Source organism: Ursus arctos, unplaced genomic scaffold (genome assembly GCF_023065955.2).
Source record: "Ursus arctos isolate Adak ecotype North America unplaced genomic scaffold, UrsArc2.0 scaffold_31, whole genome shotgun sequence".
NCBI classification, from domain to species: domain Eukaryota; kingdom Metazoa; phylum Chordata; class Mammalia; order Carnivora; family Ursidae; genus Ursus; species Ursus arctos.
The window spans coordinates 31273283-31291928 of NW_026622997.1; the positions used below are offsets into that span (position 1 = coordinate 31273283).

General features: G+C 48.8%; 1 protein-coding gene across 3 annotated transcripts in view; it reads left to right on the plus strand.

Moving 5' to 3' along the window:
• The window catches only part of BRPF3 (bromodomain and PHD finger containing 3), a 41332-nt gene extending 35418 nt beyond the window's left edge, over positions 1-5914 (plus strand). The window contains exons 12-14 of one of the 3 annotated variants that reach the window (XM_026482748.4): positions 945-1003; positions 1584-1643; positions 2404-5914. In XM_026482748.4, the coding sequence (XP_026338533.1) occupies positions 945-1003; positions 1584-1606 (82 nt within the window). In that variant the 3' untranslated portion in view covers positions 1607-1643; positions 2404-5914. Of the gene's footprint in view, positions 1-944; positions 1004-1583 lie in introns of those variants that run through there. The other 2 variants (XM_026482749.4, XM_026482753.4) reach the window with 2 other exon arrangements.
• The last annotated feature ends 12732 nt before the right edge of the window (positions 5915-18646 follow it).

An 18646-nucleotide genomic window follows, 5' to 3' on the forward strand; every position in this document is an offset into this window, starting at 1 on the left:
GGCTCCTGTGCTTGACTGGGAGTTACATGTCACAGCAGTGTGACTGAAGGACAGGGTTCTCCTGATCGCCTCCTCCACAGGGCCTTTGAAATTCTTACTGAAGTCACTAAAGCGTAAAAGTGCTTAATTTAATGCAACATTGACACGGTACATCCAGCGCTCTGGTAATTCTTGAATCACGTGTCGAGGGTGCAGAGATGCACACCCCTGGCCCACGGGATGCGGGTCCCCGGTTGCTCACAACCGGGTTCGTGAGACAGGTCGCAGACAACTCTGAATGAGGCCCAGCGAGGCTCCCACGGAGGGGAGGAGTTCCGGAGAGACACCATGTTTTGTTGAATAACAAAAGCTTTCCGAACAATGAAGCGGTTAATTCAAGCCTTAAAGAGATGGGCTTAAGAAATCCCTCTTTATAAATTTATATTTTGAATTACAAAGGCAATATTTAGGGCGAGATGGGACACTCACCCTATAAAACCATTTTGTACAGAAAGGGAAGATGACCAGAGGGGCAGGGTTTTAGCAGGTGAGGACGAGAGGAGAAGGCAACACGGGCAGAGGCGGGGCTCGGAGCTCTGCTCCGTGCTCCACTGCGGTGACTCACCACCGCTCCATCTGCCTGGCGGCCACTGCAGTGCCAACAAGGTGAGATGGGGTTAGGAGTCCTGTCACTCACTGGCTGTGTGACCTCAAGCATGGTCCTCGACTTCTCTGAGCCTCTCTGAGACTGACTTAAGAGAGGACCCTGAAGTCGGGGAGGCATTAGTGCAGCACTGGCAGATTTGAACAAGGAAGGGACAGGACTGGAATTTGGCAGCTAATTAGATGTCAGAGTCAAAAAGCTGGAGTGCAGAGACAGGGCTGCTCCATGACTGGAGGCATCAGCAGTGGGTTTGAAGGGGAGGAAGGAGAGCTTAGTTTTGATGAGTTTGTGTCGCCCACAGGACATCTGAGGAACACCCTCAGCAAGCAGATGGGACTGGGCCTGGAGTTCAAGAGGAAGGTAGGAGCACATGACAGAAACGTGGGGGCACCAGAGCCCACCAGGGCAGTTAGGACAGTGGCCAAGGACAGGGGGAAAGGACTGACCTGAGGAAAGCCCCTTATATTTGGAGGCTGGGGTTGGGGATGGAGACAGCGCCTTCCGAGGGGTCTGGTCCCTGGGGAGGGCCTCACACAGAGGAAGTCCAGTCGTAGGGATCATCGAGGCCCACCCACTCATTTCACAGAAAGAGGCAGGTCACATGTGCTCAGCATCACAGAGCAGGAAAAAGCAGTGCTGGACCGGAAAGAACCCAGAATCCAGCACTTTCTACTCTCTACAGGCCCATGTATTCAGAGCCCTCGAGGTGAGCAGAAGTGTCCTTAATGAATTTTATCAATATCATGATTAAGATTCATGGACCGAAGCCTAAAATATCTTGATATTGGAGCATGTGGGGGTACTGACTAGAAATACAAAATTTCATTTTCCTCGCAAGTGTAAAAATACAATGAAAGGCATTTGCCAAACTCTGTCAACTTGGCCACTTCTGTTAATGTATTAATTGTCATTAACCCTTGAGTGTGAATTTGCCTTCCAGATGGCCTCTCCCGACCTGGCTAGGCTGTGAGCTTTGACTCGGAGAGAAGAGGGATGAGAGGTAAGAGTGCGAACATCTCATCCTGCCGATGAGGGAAGGAGGACTTTGCAGGAGAGAAGTGGTTTCTTGCAGAAGTGGGGCAGAGGAGCCAGAGATGTGTGTCCACTAGGCCGGAGCCGGAGGGGTCTCTGACTCAACCTTGGCACTTGGGGGTGCCCTTCTGCTCACCCTTTCCCTTCGAGGATAGCAGACGGCAGTAGGGATAGAAAGAAAAGATATGTATTTTCTACAAGTTTAATACTCTTGAGAGGGCCAGGACTCAGGCCACACGGAGTAGGAAAAGCCATTTGTTCCCGAATCTCAGAAGGGTTGTTGTGTTATTATGTCAAAGCACATTGTGCCCTTTGCTTGGCCTCTGTAAGGCTGTTTGGAAGGAGCTGGTTTCCGTCTAACTGCCCTTGCTCCTGAAGCAATGTGTGAGTTCCTTCCTCTTCCTTTCAGCTTTGTAGAGGCTTCTCTGGGGGACAAAGAAGCAGTATTGGCAATTCAGCCCTGATGGCTCCTGATGGGCCAGGGTGCAGGATGCACGGGGACCCGGGGGACGCCCCCTCCTCCCCTAGCTTCACAGTCCAGAAGGGCCCCCAAGGGATTTTATCTGAGCTGGTAATGGAAGATGATAAAATTTGCTGTTTGCTATCTCATTCGGGATTTTTTTTGTTCAAGTGCAAAGGAGAAAATAAGATTATTTGAACTCTCCAGAAATAGCCATTTCCAGCATTTTCATGGAATTCCTTATAGTCTCTTGTTTCCTTCTCGACAGAGCATGTCCTTCAGTTTCTTGCACTGGGCAGCTAGAGATCGGCTGCCCCGAGAGGCTGTGCCTTCTGAGATCAGGGCAGAAGTTCTTGGCATGGCCGGAACCCAAGGCCCAACACCTCTCCTGCCTAATTTGGGCTTTTCTTCATTTGCTGTGTGTCATGAACTGGCCCAAGCCAACTGCAGCCTGTTTTTGGTTTTGGTTCTTTTACCCCTTTGTTTTGCTAACATATTGGTAATCTCTGCGGTTGAAGTTGAATGGAGTTCTGTATCTCTATCCCAGGAATTACGCTGTTGGGTGTGCATTTCCATGGAAGTAAGTCTTAGACCCAATTCTGCCCTGTGTTCATCTGCGAGTAAAGACACTCCCCCAGCGGCTCTACAGTTTCTTCTCTAGCTTGAGAAGTTCCCTCCCCGCCCTCAGGTACAGACACCAGCACCTGGCGTGAATGGTCACCCCGAGGTACACACAACACTGTTTGGAGGGCAGGACCAGCAGCCAGGTAGGCAGGCCAGGTGGCGGAAGCAATGGAGCTTTAGACCTTGAATTTTATTGTTGTTTTCTTGTTTTTTTAAGATGTATTTATTTGAGAGAGCGAGAGAGCACGTGCGTGAGTGGGGGAAGAAGAGGGAGAGAGAGAGAGAGAAGGTCAAGCAGACTCCCCGCTGAGGGCAGAGCCCCATGCGGGGCTTGAACTCACGACCCTGAGATCATGACCTGAGCCGACACCAAGAGCCGACTGAACCACCCAGGCGCCCCTTTATTGTTGTTTTACATGCAACTTTACATATGGTAATTAAGGTGCACAAACCTCGAGTTTAATCTCCGTGAATTTGTACACGTGTACCTACCCATGAAACCACCACCCAGATTAAAGTCCAGAACCTTTCCAGCGCCCCAGAAAGTTCCTCATACTCCTTCCCAGTCAGTATCGCCCGTCTCTCAGGGTAGCTACCGTCCAGACCTCTGTGGCCATAGATGAGTGTTGCCTGTTTTCGAACTTCATGTAATGGACTCATACAATATGTGCTGTTTTGAGTCTGGCTTCTCTCATTCAACGTCATGTCTCTGAACCCCATCTCTGTTTTGCATGTAGCTCTACTTTGCCTTGGATAGTTTTCAGTTGTACAGATACACCGCGGTGTGTTTGTCCATCCTCCTGCTGGTGGGTGTCGGGTTGTTTCCGGTGTGGGGCTCTCATGCATGAATGACACTGCTGTGAACATTCTTGTTTGTGCCATTTTGTAGACATGGCGCCCAGTTCTCTTCAGAATACCCCAGGAGTGCTAGGGCTCGGGGTTTGGCTTTAAGCATTTAGCTTGAGCGTAACGTTTACGTGTTTAGCTGTAGGAGTTTCTTCCAGTTTTCCGTTGGTTGCACAGTTTGCGCTCCCCCAGCAGTGTATGGGAGTCCGGTCACTCCACGTCCTCGCCAACACTTTGCACTGACGGCCCGGGGCTTTGCTCTATGCGGGCTTGTTGACTGGCTTCCAGTAAGCTCCTATCCAGCCAGGCTTCCCCCCTTCTATGCAACACGACCTGGCTAAGGTGCTTTTCCGTTGGGAACCCATTTCTTGGTGCCTCCCAGATGCCTGCACTGGCTTTTTGCGAAATAAGGTACCTCTTAGTTCAGAATAACACAACCATCCCTGGCCCTCTTCTCCTTATCCCTGGCAGTTGGGCTGGGGGGACTGAGGCCAACCTCAGGAGCACCTCTCTTATCCAGAGCCAAGCTGCCAGCACTCCAGTCCTTAAGCAGAGCAGAAGACCCCCGCGCACTGTGTCCAAATCCTTCCTTGCCTACTGGCTGATGCCACTGTTTTGTGCCCTTACCTCCCAGGTCATGGTCTTTGGGGACATGTCCGTGACCCTGGTTTCCTTCGAGTTAGCGGTATTCCAGTGTGAATTAAGGATGTGCGAGAAGGTTTCGATGAGGGCCTCGGGGGGAGAAGTACAAAGGGGATGAAGAGAGCCTATTTGCTGTTGACTGCCCTTGGTGACACACAAGCACATTTCCGAGTCATCAAGGATGAAGGCTCAGAAGACCCTGAAGCAACTTCAAAAGAATTGTTCAAATCCCTGGTGGGGTAAATGTCTGAGATAAGCAGGCAAGGTCAGGGAAAGAGACCCAAGGAAGCTTTGTTTGGAAATAAATGATTGTAGAGCCAGAGTTGATGTGGGCAACTATTTGAAGCTGGCCCTGTCCTTAGGGGCGAGACAGTGACGTGGTTCTAGGCCTGAGCTGTGGGATGAGGACACAGGCTCCCCTGGGCTATCTGGCGGGGTTTCTGGCTTCCGGTGCGACCCTGGGCACACCCAGAAGGTTTCCGCACCCAGAGTACCAGTCCTCCTCCCACCCCACCCCTCCTCCTCCTTCCCTCACACCCTCCCATTGCTCTTAGAACTTTATTATTTTTAAGTTGGTTTATGGGATTCAAAATTTTAAAATTCAGGGAAATTTCCCTCCCTGTCCCCAGTCTCCCAGTTCCCCTACCAGAGGCAACCGGTTTTGCCAGTTACATACATAACCTTCCAGAGATCCGTGAATACCAGTGTGTGTGCACGTGCTTGTCTGTGTCCCTTTTATACATACAGGTGGTAGCGTACTGTTCACACTAGTCTAGGCCTTATTTTAAAAATTGTTTTTATTAAATATTGAACAGATACAAAAATAGCAGTTATACAATAATATATAAATTAAAAAAAAAACCACAATACAGTAAGCCATCTGGTATCTGCCACCTGTCCCAGACAAAGAAGCAGAGCTTTTCAAATCTCTGTGGCCCTCCCTTCCCACTCCCTACCTCTTTCTCCCCAAATACTATCCCAAATGTTATACTTATCATGCCCTTTTTTTCTTTATAGGCCTGCCATATGTTTAAGTCAGCACACAATAAATATGGTGCGCCGTCTCCTCTTTTTGGATTTTGAAGAGAGGGAGGCATATCACACATGCAGTCTTACGCAACTTGCTTTTGTCCCACCCATGATTCTGATCCTGAGATTCGGTCACGTCGCTGTGCGCGGCTGGGCTTGGTTCATTGTCACTCAGTATGGAATTCCATTGTATTAAGAGAACACCATTAATTTTTCATGGTGCTATTTAAGGACATTTGGGTTGCTTCCAATTTTTGGCTTCTAGGAACAGTCCTGGTGTGAATGTCCTTTATCGTTTCTTTCCTGGTGTGTGTGTTTGGCGGGGGAGGGGTGGGGGTTGGTGGGAACTTGGGTTCAGATCTCCCTCGGGTATTTGCAGGCTCCTAGGGAATGCACATCATCAACTTCAGTAGATGATGCCAAACTTTTCCAGAGTGCTTGTGACAATTCACACACTTGCCAGCGAGCTTGAGAGTTCCCTTTGCCCCACTTCCTTGCCAATACTTGGAATTAACAGTTTTTTTTAATTTCCAGGCTGATACGTGTGAAATCGTAACTCATCGTGCTTTAAAATTTGATTTCCCTGATTATGCACATTGCATTTTTTACTTAAAATATATTTTGGTGATTGTGGCATATCAGAGCAATGAGGACTTCCTCCTCCTTTCTTGGGCTGAATAGTGTTTTAGCATATGCAAATCTGACTGATTTCACCAGTTCCTTGTTGCTAGACTTTGAGTTGGCCCCACTGTTTCCCAGACAGTTCTTCAAAGAATAGCTTTGGGTATCGGTGTGAAGTGCATCCGTACATGGAGGAGTCTATATACGGTTTTCTTACCCAGCAACCTCCTGAAATGTTGAGGTGGAAATGGAAGACCGGCTTTGCCCCCCCTCTGGCACCACGCCTGGCCATTTCCTGCAGATTCCCTTAATTCTCTGAGTCTCCCCCAGGTAGGATCTGTATCTGCCCTGTCTTATGTCATCACTGTCTTTTCCCTCAAAGGATGGTGTTCATCTCCGCCCCCTCCCCTCTGCCCCAACCCAGACCCATCCTGTTTGCCTCTACACTGCCACCCCCACCTGCACACAGACTCCTCAGGGACGGGCCATGCCCCCAGCATCTCCTTCCTCGGACCATCCCTGGCTCAGAATTAGCGTTCCCGGAGGGGCTAGACTTTGCCCGGCCCTGGTGGAGAGGGAAAGAAACTGCGGGCCACCCTTAGAGAGTGTAAAGTCTCCAAGGGAAAGGGCAGCACATACAGCGAAACGACCAGAAATGCTAGGCTGGATCACAGCCCAGCACCCAGCAGCTGTGACACCCTGAGCAAACCCCCACGTCCCTGAGCCTCACTTCTTTCTAAAACAGGGATGCTAACCTGTCTCTGGGGCTGGGGACCGAGCACCCAGAGCTCCCCATGCTCATGCACTTGCAAGTCATAGCTTTCCTCGTTATGGAGGATACTTCTAATTCAAGGACGCCCTGGAGGTGCTACGATAGACGCAGATTCTGGGTCTGAGATGCCTGGAGGAAGGGGAAGGAAGCCCAAATCGGAGGGCTTTCCTGGAGGAGGAGGTGTTTTCGCAGCCTCCATCAAGACGGGCTTCATTTAGGCAAGTGGGCAATCTCTCTTGAGGAAGGGATCCTCGAAGTCAGAAGCGTGGAGGGCCAAGGAAAGGTTTGAACGTGCTTGAGGACAAGTGAGTGATCTGGGGAGAGACATGGAGTGTAAAGGGTGTGGGACTGAGTGCCAGAGATGTGGCTGGAGCTCCATCTCAGTGGGCAAGTGGGGTCAGAGGGTGGGCTCAGGAATCTGGCATGCACCGGCTATTCAGACACACACTCGTACTCAAGAATTGCTGTTTTCAACAGTCAGGGCCTACAGCCCAGCATGAAGGGATGTGGGGCTCAGTAGAGCTGCACCCTGTTACCAGAGAGCCCAGCAGTCCGTCTGCAGGGGTTTCCTCTGGGAAGAAGAGTTGTATTGCACTTGACTCAGGACACTCCCCCAGCTACCCCCGCCCATCACTCTGCGTTGACCTGGTCCCTGGAGGCACAGGGACTCCCTTGGGGCTGGGTGCCCGGGGCATTACATAGGAATGGAAAAGAACTGCGAGTACCCTCCAGGAAGCTGGGAAGCTGAGCTGGAGAGTGGGAAGCCCTGGCTGGTTCAACAGCTACAGCAACCATTTTCTGTCTGAGTGCTTTTGAACTCAGCCTCGGTCTCCCAAGAGTCCGGGTGGGTTTTACCAGGACCTATTACCATACTTACTATCATGCTCCTTTCGTGCGGAAACGGAGCCTCAAAGAGATCGAGTGACTTGTGCAAGGTCGCACAGCTGGGAAGTGGTGGAGCTGGGACCCATGCCCAGCCACCTGATTCTAGAGCCCACACAGTGCTCCTCTCCGCCTCTCCCCCTCCTTCCACCTAGATCCTGCATTTACATGGCCCCAAAATCAAAAAGTTCCAACGGATGTACAGTGATATCCCTCTTCCTCCTCTTCCTAAAGACAACTCATGGGAAGAGTTTCTTATAACTAGTTTTAGCATCTTCCGTGCCTATATAAATACATAAATTCCATAAAGACTCTGCCCTGCTTTTTTGGACCAAAAAATGGTAGCATCCTACATACTGTTTTGCACCTAGTTATTTTTTCGTTACTTAGTATTTCTCAGTAGTCTTTCCATGTCAGTTCACGAAGAGAACTTATTTTCCTTATCCTGCTTAAAAGCCCATGTGTTCACCCCGTGCTCCTTTTGGTGGGTGCTCAGGGGGCTTCGGAACTGAGGCTGCTAGAAAACATTCTATGGCCTGGAGCTCGGGTCATTTTCCGTGAGCAGGAACTTCCGTTGGATAATGCTCTGGAAGGGGAACTGCTAACCACACTCAGCACCATCATTCTGTTTTCCCCAAATCTGCTCATAGACTTAACAATAAAAACACTTCTTCCCCTTGTAATCTGACCCCCGTCGCACTTTCTCTCAGAGACTCTGGCCATCAGGCTATACACCCTGTCTTTTGGATACCTCTGGGGAGGGGAAGTGCCCCAGGCCGGCTTCTGCACCTCCATGCCCAGCACACGGGAGGTGGGCACTCAACACAGTGAGCCACATACCCTCTCCCAGAGAGTTACCATTTACCCTTGTGGAACCTTTCCTCATTTGGTGGGTCTAGTGGGATGGTCGCCCCCCCTTTGCAGGTGGGCAAGGTGAGGCTCAGAGACACCAGCCGTGCCCTTGGGCGCACTTGGCCTGGGCCTCGGAGGCTGAGGAGGAACTAAACCCAGGGCCCCTCACTCCCAGCAGACTCACTGTCCCTCGGCCACACTGCCTCCCAGCAGCTCTTAAACTGCAATGAGTGGGGGAAGGACAACCTCTCAGCTTTACTCTCTGGCTGGTTTTCCACACAGAGCAATAGGAATGGCACGGGGCCTTTCCAAGTCGGTGTTTATTTGCCTGTTTATTTGCCAGCAGAGATGAGAAAGATCAGAATATCTAGCCAACATTTTTTTAGTCCTCCTGCACTCCAGGCTACTCCCTCTGCGCCTAGTCGCTCATTTACCTCTCAGAGGCGGGAAGGGTAGGTGCTGTTATTACCCCGTTGTCCAGGTGGGGTGAAACAGGAGTAGTAAGGAGCAGAGCTGAGATGTAAACCCAGGCAGAGCCCATATTCTTAACTCCTCTACACCAAGGCCTCTCAAACAATGGCTTTCAATAGATGACACTCATAAATTATCATTGTAATATTATTTCAGGCTTCTGTGGAAATGGTGGCTATCTCCTTGCTATTTGTTTTATTTTTTATTTTTTGTTTTATTATTTTGGGGAGAGCCAGAGAGAGTGTGTGCGCATGCGCATGGGGGGAGGAGCAGAGGGAGAGACAGACAGAAAATCCCAAGCAGATTCCATGCTGATCACGGAGCCCCACATGGGGCTCGACCTCATGACCCTGAGGTCATGACCTGAGCCGAAACCTAAAGTCAGAAGCTTAACTGACTTAACCCAGGCGCCCCCTCCTTGGTATTTCAGGGGAAGCGAGGAGACCCTTCACCCATTAAAATGAAATACCTTCCCACCAGCTTCGTGCCGCTTTGGATTGCACAAGGAGAGCGGCGTCTCTCAGGCTGACAGTTGGGTCCTTGCAGAAATGAGATTCTCCCAGGTACTTCCCCACCCTTGAATGCTCAGGCCTGCCTCTCATGACAGAAACAGCTCTCTCCCTTCCTGTAGTTCTTATAAAAACAAGAGAGGACTTCACATTAAGTTGCACTGTTGAATATGTCCTTACAAGCTCCTCCACCGCTCACTGCTGTCAGTTTTGCAAATTCCCTGAAGGTCTAAGCTCCCTGCTCACTGTCCTCCCTCCACTCGTCCTGCCCACGATGCTCAATGCTCGGTGCTTTCGCCATCCACCGATGTCCTGGCCTCCCCGTTCCCTGATCTCCTCTCCCGCAATGGCTCAGCTACTCAGTCCCAAGGTCAAGCCCTGGACCCTCCAAGGATCCCACGTTCAAACTTCTTCCTAGCTTCCTTCAAGCCCTCAGCCCCGCGGGTCCCACAGGTCCCATGGGCCCCCTGATCACTGATCTCATCACCTTCTCACGGTCCCCTTCCAGCCCTGCCTCCCCGGCTGTCCCAGCCTCAACTCCACAGTTTGTTATTACAGCTCCCTTCTTGTCTACACCACTTGTACTCAAGCTTGCTGGATCCTTATCACTCTGCAAAACCCTCACCCGGTTAAATGCAACTCTCTGCTAACCCCACGTGCTCTGCTGTGGATCCTGCTTGCTTACTCTGCTTGCTCCCGGCTATCCTGCCAGAATGTCACCCCCACACGCAGGGGCTGTGTCTTCTGTCTGCCCTATCCCACCCCCCAAGCAGAGTGCCCCCCTGTGCACAGAGGGTACCCACTGGGTGAATGTGCATGTTTGTTGAATGAATTTCTTTCGGAGTGTGAAGGATCTGAGAGCTTGTTTATGGTAATGTCTGGAGAAAAAAGGTGGAGGATGGAAGTCACGTTGTGTCCAAGGGAGGCTAGAGGTGGGAGGCCAGAATGAGGAGGACAAGCCCAGCGACTCCTCAAGTTTGCCCAAGGAGAAGGCTGCTATTCCTCCTTCTGAACTGGCCCTTGTTGGTCTGGGGGCAGATCTTGAAAATTCTTCAATCTCAAACCCAAATAACCCAAATTACAGGATTCTGAACATTCTGAACCTTCACTAAACTGTAGATTCCTGCCCGTCTTTGTTATTCAAGGCTTCCAAGAAGACTTTTGGATGGCCGTGATTAGCACAGGCGGCTAAGGCCAGGAATGACCTGACGGGTCACCCCTTCCAACCCCCACCTTTTAGGCACCGGGAATTGAAGCCCAGAGGAAGAAGGAGACATGGGCGCTGGTGGTAGAGCCAGGACTTGAACCCAGGTCTTCTGACTGTGGTCCTGGGTTCCTGGCTACTGTCTGCTATGCCACCACACTCTGCTGCCCCCTGCAGCCACTTGCCTGACCCCTAAAAGAAGCAGAGAAAATGTTTTATCTCACCCATACTCAACGCAGAGACAAAACATGTCGTGGAAGAGACTGAAGGGCCTGACAGGCCCACAGTGACGGTGAACGCTATGCTTCCCGTGGGGCAGACAGACAGTGCTCAGCTCTCGGCCCGTGTTCTCTCATCTCATCCCCACGACAATCCCCCAATGGAGGCACTGTCATCACCCACATTGTACAGAGTGGGAAACTGAGACACAAGTTTATACCAGGACACAAACAGTGAGGAAGTATCAGGGCCGAATTCCAAACCGCCGTGTGATTCCAGAGCCTATGCCTATAACCTTCTCTCTCCAGGGTCGGAAATGTTACACCTAAATGACTTTTCAATTTAAGCAAACTTTTCCCCCAGCAGGTTTGAGTCCCTTCGGCAAAAAGCACTTAACCCTCCTGAGACAGGGAGTGGTTTGGGCAAGGCGGGCCCTGCTTGTTAGGTCAGCTGATGGCTGCCCTTTGGCCTTAAGTCCAGAGGGGAAGTCACAGAGGACCGGGGCACAGGGGCTTAACTCCTCCCGCGTGCCCTTTGTGCCCGAGACTTTCTGCAGCTCAGCCCGGCTCGATTCTCACAATGCGCTCCCACAGCGAGTCGGTGGTGGGAGTGGGATTTGAACCAGACACATTCTATTCCGCTGAGAGGCTTCCCAAGGCTGTGTTGTTACACAGGACAGACCGAAACACCACAAATAAGGCATTTCTGGGCCTGAGCTTGGAGTCTGAAGTGATCTCAGTCCCAGCTGAAGCTCTGACCATTCGGTCTTTCCTTTCTCTTCTCTATTGAGAACTGGAAAGTATTGTACAGTCTGGAGTTTCCCCTGAGATGGGGAAAGGAGTTTGAGCCAACTCATCAACAAGTTGGTCTTGTTTTTTTTAAAGATTTATTTATTTATTTATTTATTTATTTATTTATTTGACAGAGAGAGAGAGCAAGCAGGGGGAGGGACAGACAGAGGCAGAGGGAAAAGCAGGCTTCCTGCCAGGCAGGGAGCCTGACTGGGGCTTGATCCCAGAACCCTGAGATCATGACCTGAGCTGAAGGCAGATGCTTAACCGACTGAGCCACCAAGGCGCCCCTCATCACCAAGTTTTGACCCCCAAAAGGAAATAATTTGTCCTATTTGCCAAACCTTAAGTCAATGCTTTGTTTTGAAAACTGAGTTGTCTATGGTATCCCAAGTTTGGCATTTTGTCTTTTTAAAGATCAGTGAATCTGTGAGGTTTCTTTTTTTTTTTTTTTAAGATTTATTTATTTGAGAGAGAGAGAACGTGCACGTGCAAGTGGTGGGGAGGTGTGGAGATAGAGAGAGAATCTCAAGAAAACTCCCCACTGAGTGTGGAGCCCTACATGGGGCTCGATCTCAGGACCCTGAGATCATGACCTGAGCCAAAATCAAGACTGGGCTGATTCACTGACTGAGCCCCCCAGGTGCCCCGACCCCGTGAGATTTCTAACTAGAGCAGCCCACTGGGATTGAAAGAACCATGGCCTGGGGGTCAGGACTTGGACTTGCTGTGTGACCTTGAGCAGGTTACTTCCCATCTCTGGGCCTTGGCACCATGAAAATAAAGGGCTTGGCTCTAATGAGCTCTCCATTCCCCTCTAGACCTAAAGGTCTAGGATAGGAACATGGGCTCTGGACTCAAACACTGGAGTTCAAGTCCTGTTTCATCATTTACAAGCTGGTAAGTGAGCAGGTTGGACAGGTTGCTTAACTACTGTGAGATTCAATTTCTTCACATGTAAAACAGAGATTGATAATCACTTTGTCATAAGGTGGCAAAGCCTGAATTAGAAAATTCATGTAACTTGCTTGGCATAGGGAGCCAGCATGAACAGAAGATGCACTCAAATCGGTTTGGCATAACAAGGATGAAGTTTCTTCCTATGTTATTAGAAATCCATAAAGAACCGGTTATAAGGGGTGCCTGGGTGGCTCAGCCGGTGAAGCATCAACCTTCAGCTCAGGTCATGATCCTGGGATCCTGGGATCGAGCCCCTTGTCTGTCTCCCTGCTCAACGGGGAGCCTGCTTCTCCCTCTCCCTCTGCACCTCTCCTTCCACTCTTGCTCTCTCCCTCTAGCTCTGCTCTCTCTCTCAAATAAAGAATTAAATAATCTTAAAAAAAAAAAAAAAGAACCAGATCATAAAAATCTGAACTTCCACCAATAAATAGTTATTGAGCACATATTTTGCATTTGTGGAGAACCCTTTCTGTTGGCTCTACCCAAAATGGCTATACCCTTTCCCAGCCCCTTGTTTGTCACGTCCAGCCACAGAGACTGGAAATGCAGATACGCTCTCAGCCACACTCGAAGCTTGGGGTGCCCGTATGATCCATGTCTTTCTGTGAGACATAAGCTACCGGGGGCTACTAGGAAAACTTCCATTTCCTGTGATAAAGGAGTCACCAGAGGGAAGCCCCCTGCCACTGTCCTTTTGATTTTTTCTCACCTTACATATGAATACATTATGTGGGGCAGTGGCAGGAGTCTTGTGACCATGCGGCACGAGCACGGGGAGAAAAAGCCGGGGAGCCAAGCATATCAGAGCATACAGCTGGAAAGAGCTTGGGTCTGGAGAAAGCAACCACAGCAGCTGCTGGCTGTTAGACTTGTCACCGTTTGACAATACAAGCCCTGTTTGTTTAAGTGGCTATCAGCTGGGCTTCCTGTTCTTTATAGCTGAGCCCATTCTGTCTCATGTATCATTCAACAAACATTAAGTTTCTACGAGTGCTAGGCCCCATTCTAGGTACTAGGTTTACAGGGAGGGAGAAGACATCTTGAAGGCTTTATTGCCTATTCCAGCAGACAGTCAAATTTTTAAAAAAGATTTATTTATTTATTCCAAAGAGAGAGAGCATGAGAGCCTGAGCAGGGCAAGGGGCAGAGGGACAGGGAGACAAGGAGACTCCCTGCTGAGCGTGGAGCCCGACACGGGGCTGGATCCCAGGACCCTGAGATCATGACGTGAGCCGAAACCAAGAGTCACCCATTTAACCAACTGAGGCACCCAGGCATGCCTTTTTGTTTGTTTTTAATGCATTGCAAATGTAAGAGGTGGTACAGTTGATGTCCTTATATGTTAGCATGAGGGCATAAAGGAAGAACTTTCTACCTTTCTAGACTATAAATGCTTTCAGAACAGATACTTTGTTTTTCTTACTAATACACCTCCAACACCTTGCCTAGCATATAGTCAATGCTCAGTAAATATTTGTTGAATGTGGTAACTGTGAGTACAGCTTACCCTGCACAAAGGATGATCTCACTTCTATGCCCTTTTGAAGTTAGGTGTGGCTGTGTGACTCGCTTTAGCCAATAAAATATGAACGGAATTGATATGTGTTGATGGTAGGTGGAAACAGGTGAGAGCGGGTATGGATCTCTATTCTCTATCTGCCTCCTGCTGCCAAGGCCATTGAAAATTAACCTGATTCATCAATGGATGAATCACTGAATGAATGAATGAATGAATGAATGAATGAATGAATGAATAATGGCAGTGTTGGAAATGGACTAAAGGAGTGGGAAGACCCAGACAGGAACTTTGAGGCAGACACTATTCCATCCCTATCCCTATGCTGAAGGTAGAAACAGCCCCGTCAGCCTTCCCTCCTTCCCTCTGGCAGAGCCTGTGTCCCACTACAGAGGTTGAAAATGCCGAATGATGGCCTTCCCGGCCTCCCCTGTAGCTAAGGCACGGATGTGTGAGCCAGTGCTGACCAGGGGACCCTCAGGGAAAGTCTTCTGGAGGGCTTTCTGGAAAGGAGTTTTTTCCCAAATAAAAAGAATAGACTTTCCTCATTATTGAAGCCACTCTGCTGCGTTTTCTGTTTCTTACAGTCAGGAGTAAGCTAACTGATATGGCGCTGAGAGCTAAAATATAGCAGGAGTCCAGGGGAGAGATAAGGAGGCCCTGAATGCAGGCCTTGGATGAAGGAATAGAAAGAGAGCTGAGGGAAGGTAAGACGTAGAATCAATAGGACTTGGTGATTGGCGGCAGGGGTTGAGCTGTGGGCTGTGCCAAATAAAAGGAGTCTGAAGACCCAGTCGCTGGTATCAAGGATCCCAGTGGAAGAGACATGCACTGCGTGCTGAGGGGTTGTGAGGAATCCGGAGGACCGAGTGGTCAGGATGGCTGGGCTTTGGTTGCGATGGAGAGAGCAGGTGATCATAGTCTGGGAAGGGTCTTCCTAATATGTCTTAGACCAAATTGTATAGCCGGTATCTTACCAATAATCTTTGCCTTACAACTTAGACAATTTTTCATTTTACTTCAACCATTTTCACCTATTGAATGGAAAGGCAAAAGTGGGATAATCCAGTTTAATGCTGAATATATTTTAAATGTATCATTTAAAATGTGGCTACTTGATATATCATTAGGGGGTTATACGGTATAGGTCATTTAACTATTCTCTTACTCTCAGATCTTATGAATTTCCAATGCTTGAGTATTTAAAATAGTGCTGTGGCAAGCTCTTCTGGCCAGTTTTTCCTATGACTTAGATTATTAGGAGAAGTTTCCAGAAATGAAGTAACTCATTCAAAGCAATATTGGAAGCAGTGAACCTCAGCCAAGACACAACTGCTACAATTTTTAAATGTTTTTTTTATTTTTAAGTCATCTCTACACCCAGCGTGGGACTCCAACTCACAACCCCGAGATCAAGAGTTGCCTGCCCCACCGACCAAGCCAGCCAGGTGGCCCCTACGATTTTTGATAAATAGCCAAATTGTTTTTGCAAATTGGTAGAACCAAAAAGGTCCTGTCGTTGCACCTGAGAATTTCGTTTAACGTTATCCGAGCGAGACTTACAGTCAGAGTGTGCTGCTCCGGTTCTAATCTCATATGGTCTGAATATGGGGCTTAAGTTGTAGGTATTGTTAACTGAGGTAGAAGGCAGAATATATCCTCTCAAAAACAAGATCGAAACCCTTTATCAAACACCTAAACAAAGTAACTATTAAATAGCCAAGCGAAGAATCCAACATTATGAATTTTTTTTTTTAAACCTCTTAGGTTTAAATAATAAAGTTTCTTGAGGAATAAATGTTCTGTTTTGTTCTCACTAAGCCTGGATTATTCTCAGTCACAGCCTAATACCATCCTCGTCTCGATCCTCTGGTTGATTGTGAGGGGCCATTCCAACCGGAGAGGAGTTTAAAAGTCCTTGTTAGGCTGGCGTAAGGACCCATCTGGCTTTCTAGACTTGGAATCTGTTATCCCAGCTCTTCAGCCTTGGGCTCTGAACCGCTCGGGGACTTGAAACCTCTCTGAGCCCTGGCTAAGCAGACAGGAGGGCCTAGCTGTGTGAACTGGCTTGTCACGTATTTCCTCCCGAGGGACAGGACAGCGCTGGGCATTGAGAGAGGGGCACAAGCCTAGCAGAGACGGAAAGGATGTTCAGCGGGGTGGCAGGGACTGCCTTCCCAGTTTGGTTAGACATCAGATGTCTGCATCATCGAAAACCATGACAGCATCCGAGCAATGAGTTGGCCACCTTTTTACCTACTATGGGACTAGAGAAACGTCATATAATAAATGTCACTTTATTGCTCTGAACCTCCTTTTCTCTTCTGTAAATGGGAGTTTAAAAAACTTCTAACTCAGTATTGCAGTGAAAGCCAAATGAGATGATTATCTGAAGGTCTCTGAAAACAGATTAAGAAATTAACTAAGAGGCGCCGAGGAGGCTCAGTGGGTTAAGGGTCTGGCTCTTGATTTCAGCTCAGGTCATGATCTCAGGGTTGGGATCGAGCCCCAAAACGGGCTCTGTGCTCAGCGGGGAGTCTGCTTGAGATTTCTCTCCCTCTTCCTCTGCCCCTCCGCTGCTTGCGCTCTGTCTCTCGAACAAATAAATAAATCTTAAAAAAAAGAAATTAACTAATCACTATGTCTTGTTTCCATTCATCATAATACCGCTGACATCTATACCGGGGTGTATAGTCTACGGTAGCTCTTCGCAGACTCCAATGTGTGTATGAATCCTCCGGGAGTCTTATTTAAGTGCGGGTTTAGACTCCGTGGGTCTGGGGTACGAGGTGCGGCTGCTGGCTCACGCACCACACTTTGAGGAACAAGGGTTTGCAGCAATTGACAGGCATGACATTTCCTAATAGTGGATTCCAGGCAGACTTCGCAGTCATCAGTTTGCACAGGCATGCGTTCCGCGTGGCCGTGTGATGAAAACCACCTGCAGCCTTTAAAATCCTACAGGTCACACAGTAGAACAGCACAGACTTAGACGGTAGAAACTGGAGTCTACGCAGGACTTTCCTAAGTGTGCTTGACATGTCCATAGATACTAGCTAAAAAAAAAATGTGGTCACGTACATTTGGTAAACCTTGGGTTAAGCAAAATTAAGCCAAACTCTTTACTGTAGCGTTGTAACGTATGATGCTTTCTTTCTCGTGTAAGTCACATAAAACCCAAATAGAAATTGCCTAAGTGGGGCACCTGGGTGGCACAACGGTTAAGCGTCTGCCTTCGGCTCAGGGCGTGATCCCGGCGTTATGGGACCGAGCCCCACATCAGGCTCCTCCGCTATGAGCCTGCTTCTTCCTCTCCCACTCCCCCTGCTTGTGTTCCCTCTCTCGCTGGCTGTCTCTATCTCTGTCAAATAAATAAATAAAATCTTCAAAAAAAAAAAAAAAGAAATTGCTTAAGTAAGCATTTTAAATTTTTTTTCCAATACAAGAAGTCTGGTCACAGGGAAGTTCTAGGCTGGCTAATCCAGTAGCTGACTGATATCATTAAGGGCCCAGGTCCTGTCCATCTTCTTGCTCTGCCATGTACGGCGTGTGGGCCCGGTCCCTGGGCTAGCTGTCCTCACGACCAGGAGATGATGGTGGGAAAAGAAACGTCACATCCTGATGCTGACCAACGGTAGAGAATGGGCTGTTTCTTCTTTCAGTCTTTTCCTTCCAGGTACTTTTCAGTTCTAGAATTTCCATTATGGTCTTTCTGTAGTTTCTGTTCTCTGCTGAGATGTATCTTTTCATTCATTTCGAGTCCCTTCCTTTTCCATATTTTCCTTTCTGTTCTTGAACATAGTTACAATCACTGCTTTAAAATCTGTGTCTGGGCGCCTGGGTGGCTCAGTCGTTAAGCGTCTGCCCTCGGCTCAGGTCATGATCCCAGCATTCTGGGGTCGAGTCCCACATCGGGCTCCTTGCTCAGCGGGAAGCCTGCTTCTCCCTCTCCCACTCCCCCTGCTTGTGTTCCCTCTCTTGCTGCCTCTCTCTCTGTCAAATAAAAAAATAAATAAATAAATAAAATCTAAATAAATAAATAAATAAATAAATAAATAAATAAATAAAATCTGTGTCTGCTAATTCTCCCATCTTGGTCATCTTGAGTTTGGTCTCCAATGATTGAGCTTTCTTCATCCAATGGGCCACATTTTCCTGTTTATTCTAATGTCGAGTACCTTTGGATGGTATCCTGAACATTGCAGGCAATACGCTGTAGAGACTCTGGATTTCTGTTGTTCTTCTAAGGAGTGTTGCTTTCTGTGTTTATTTGTTTCAGCGGGCAGCTGGCTGGGCTGAACTCCCAAACTGCAAACACGTCTCCTCGCTGGCAGATGCGAGCGGACGTCTCAATGTAGGTCTTTCGAGTCTTCCCTGTGCTGCTTGCAGTCTGTCCTGCGCAAGTGGGCTTCAGAGACTCGTGCAATCTACACACCGAGTTTGGGGCTCTCGTTTTGTGGCTCCTTCCCCTTTCCAGGATTTCACTCCTCACTTTCCAGCCATGTGTTCAGCAGAACTCTGTCCTCTAGTCGGTCTTTTTCTTTCTTTCTTTCTTTCTTTCTTTCTTTCTTTC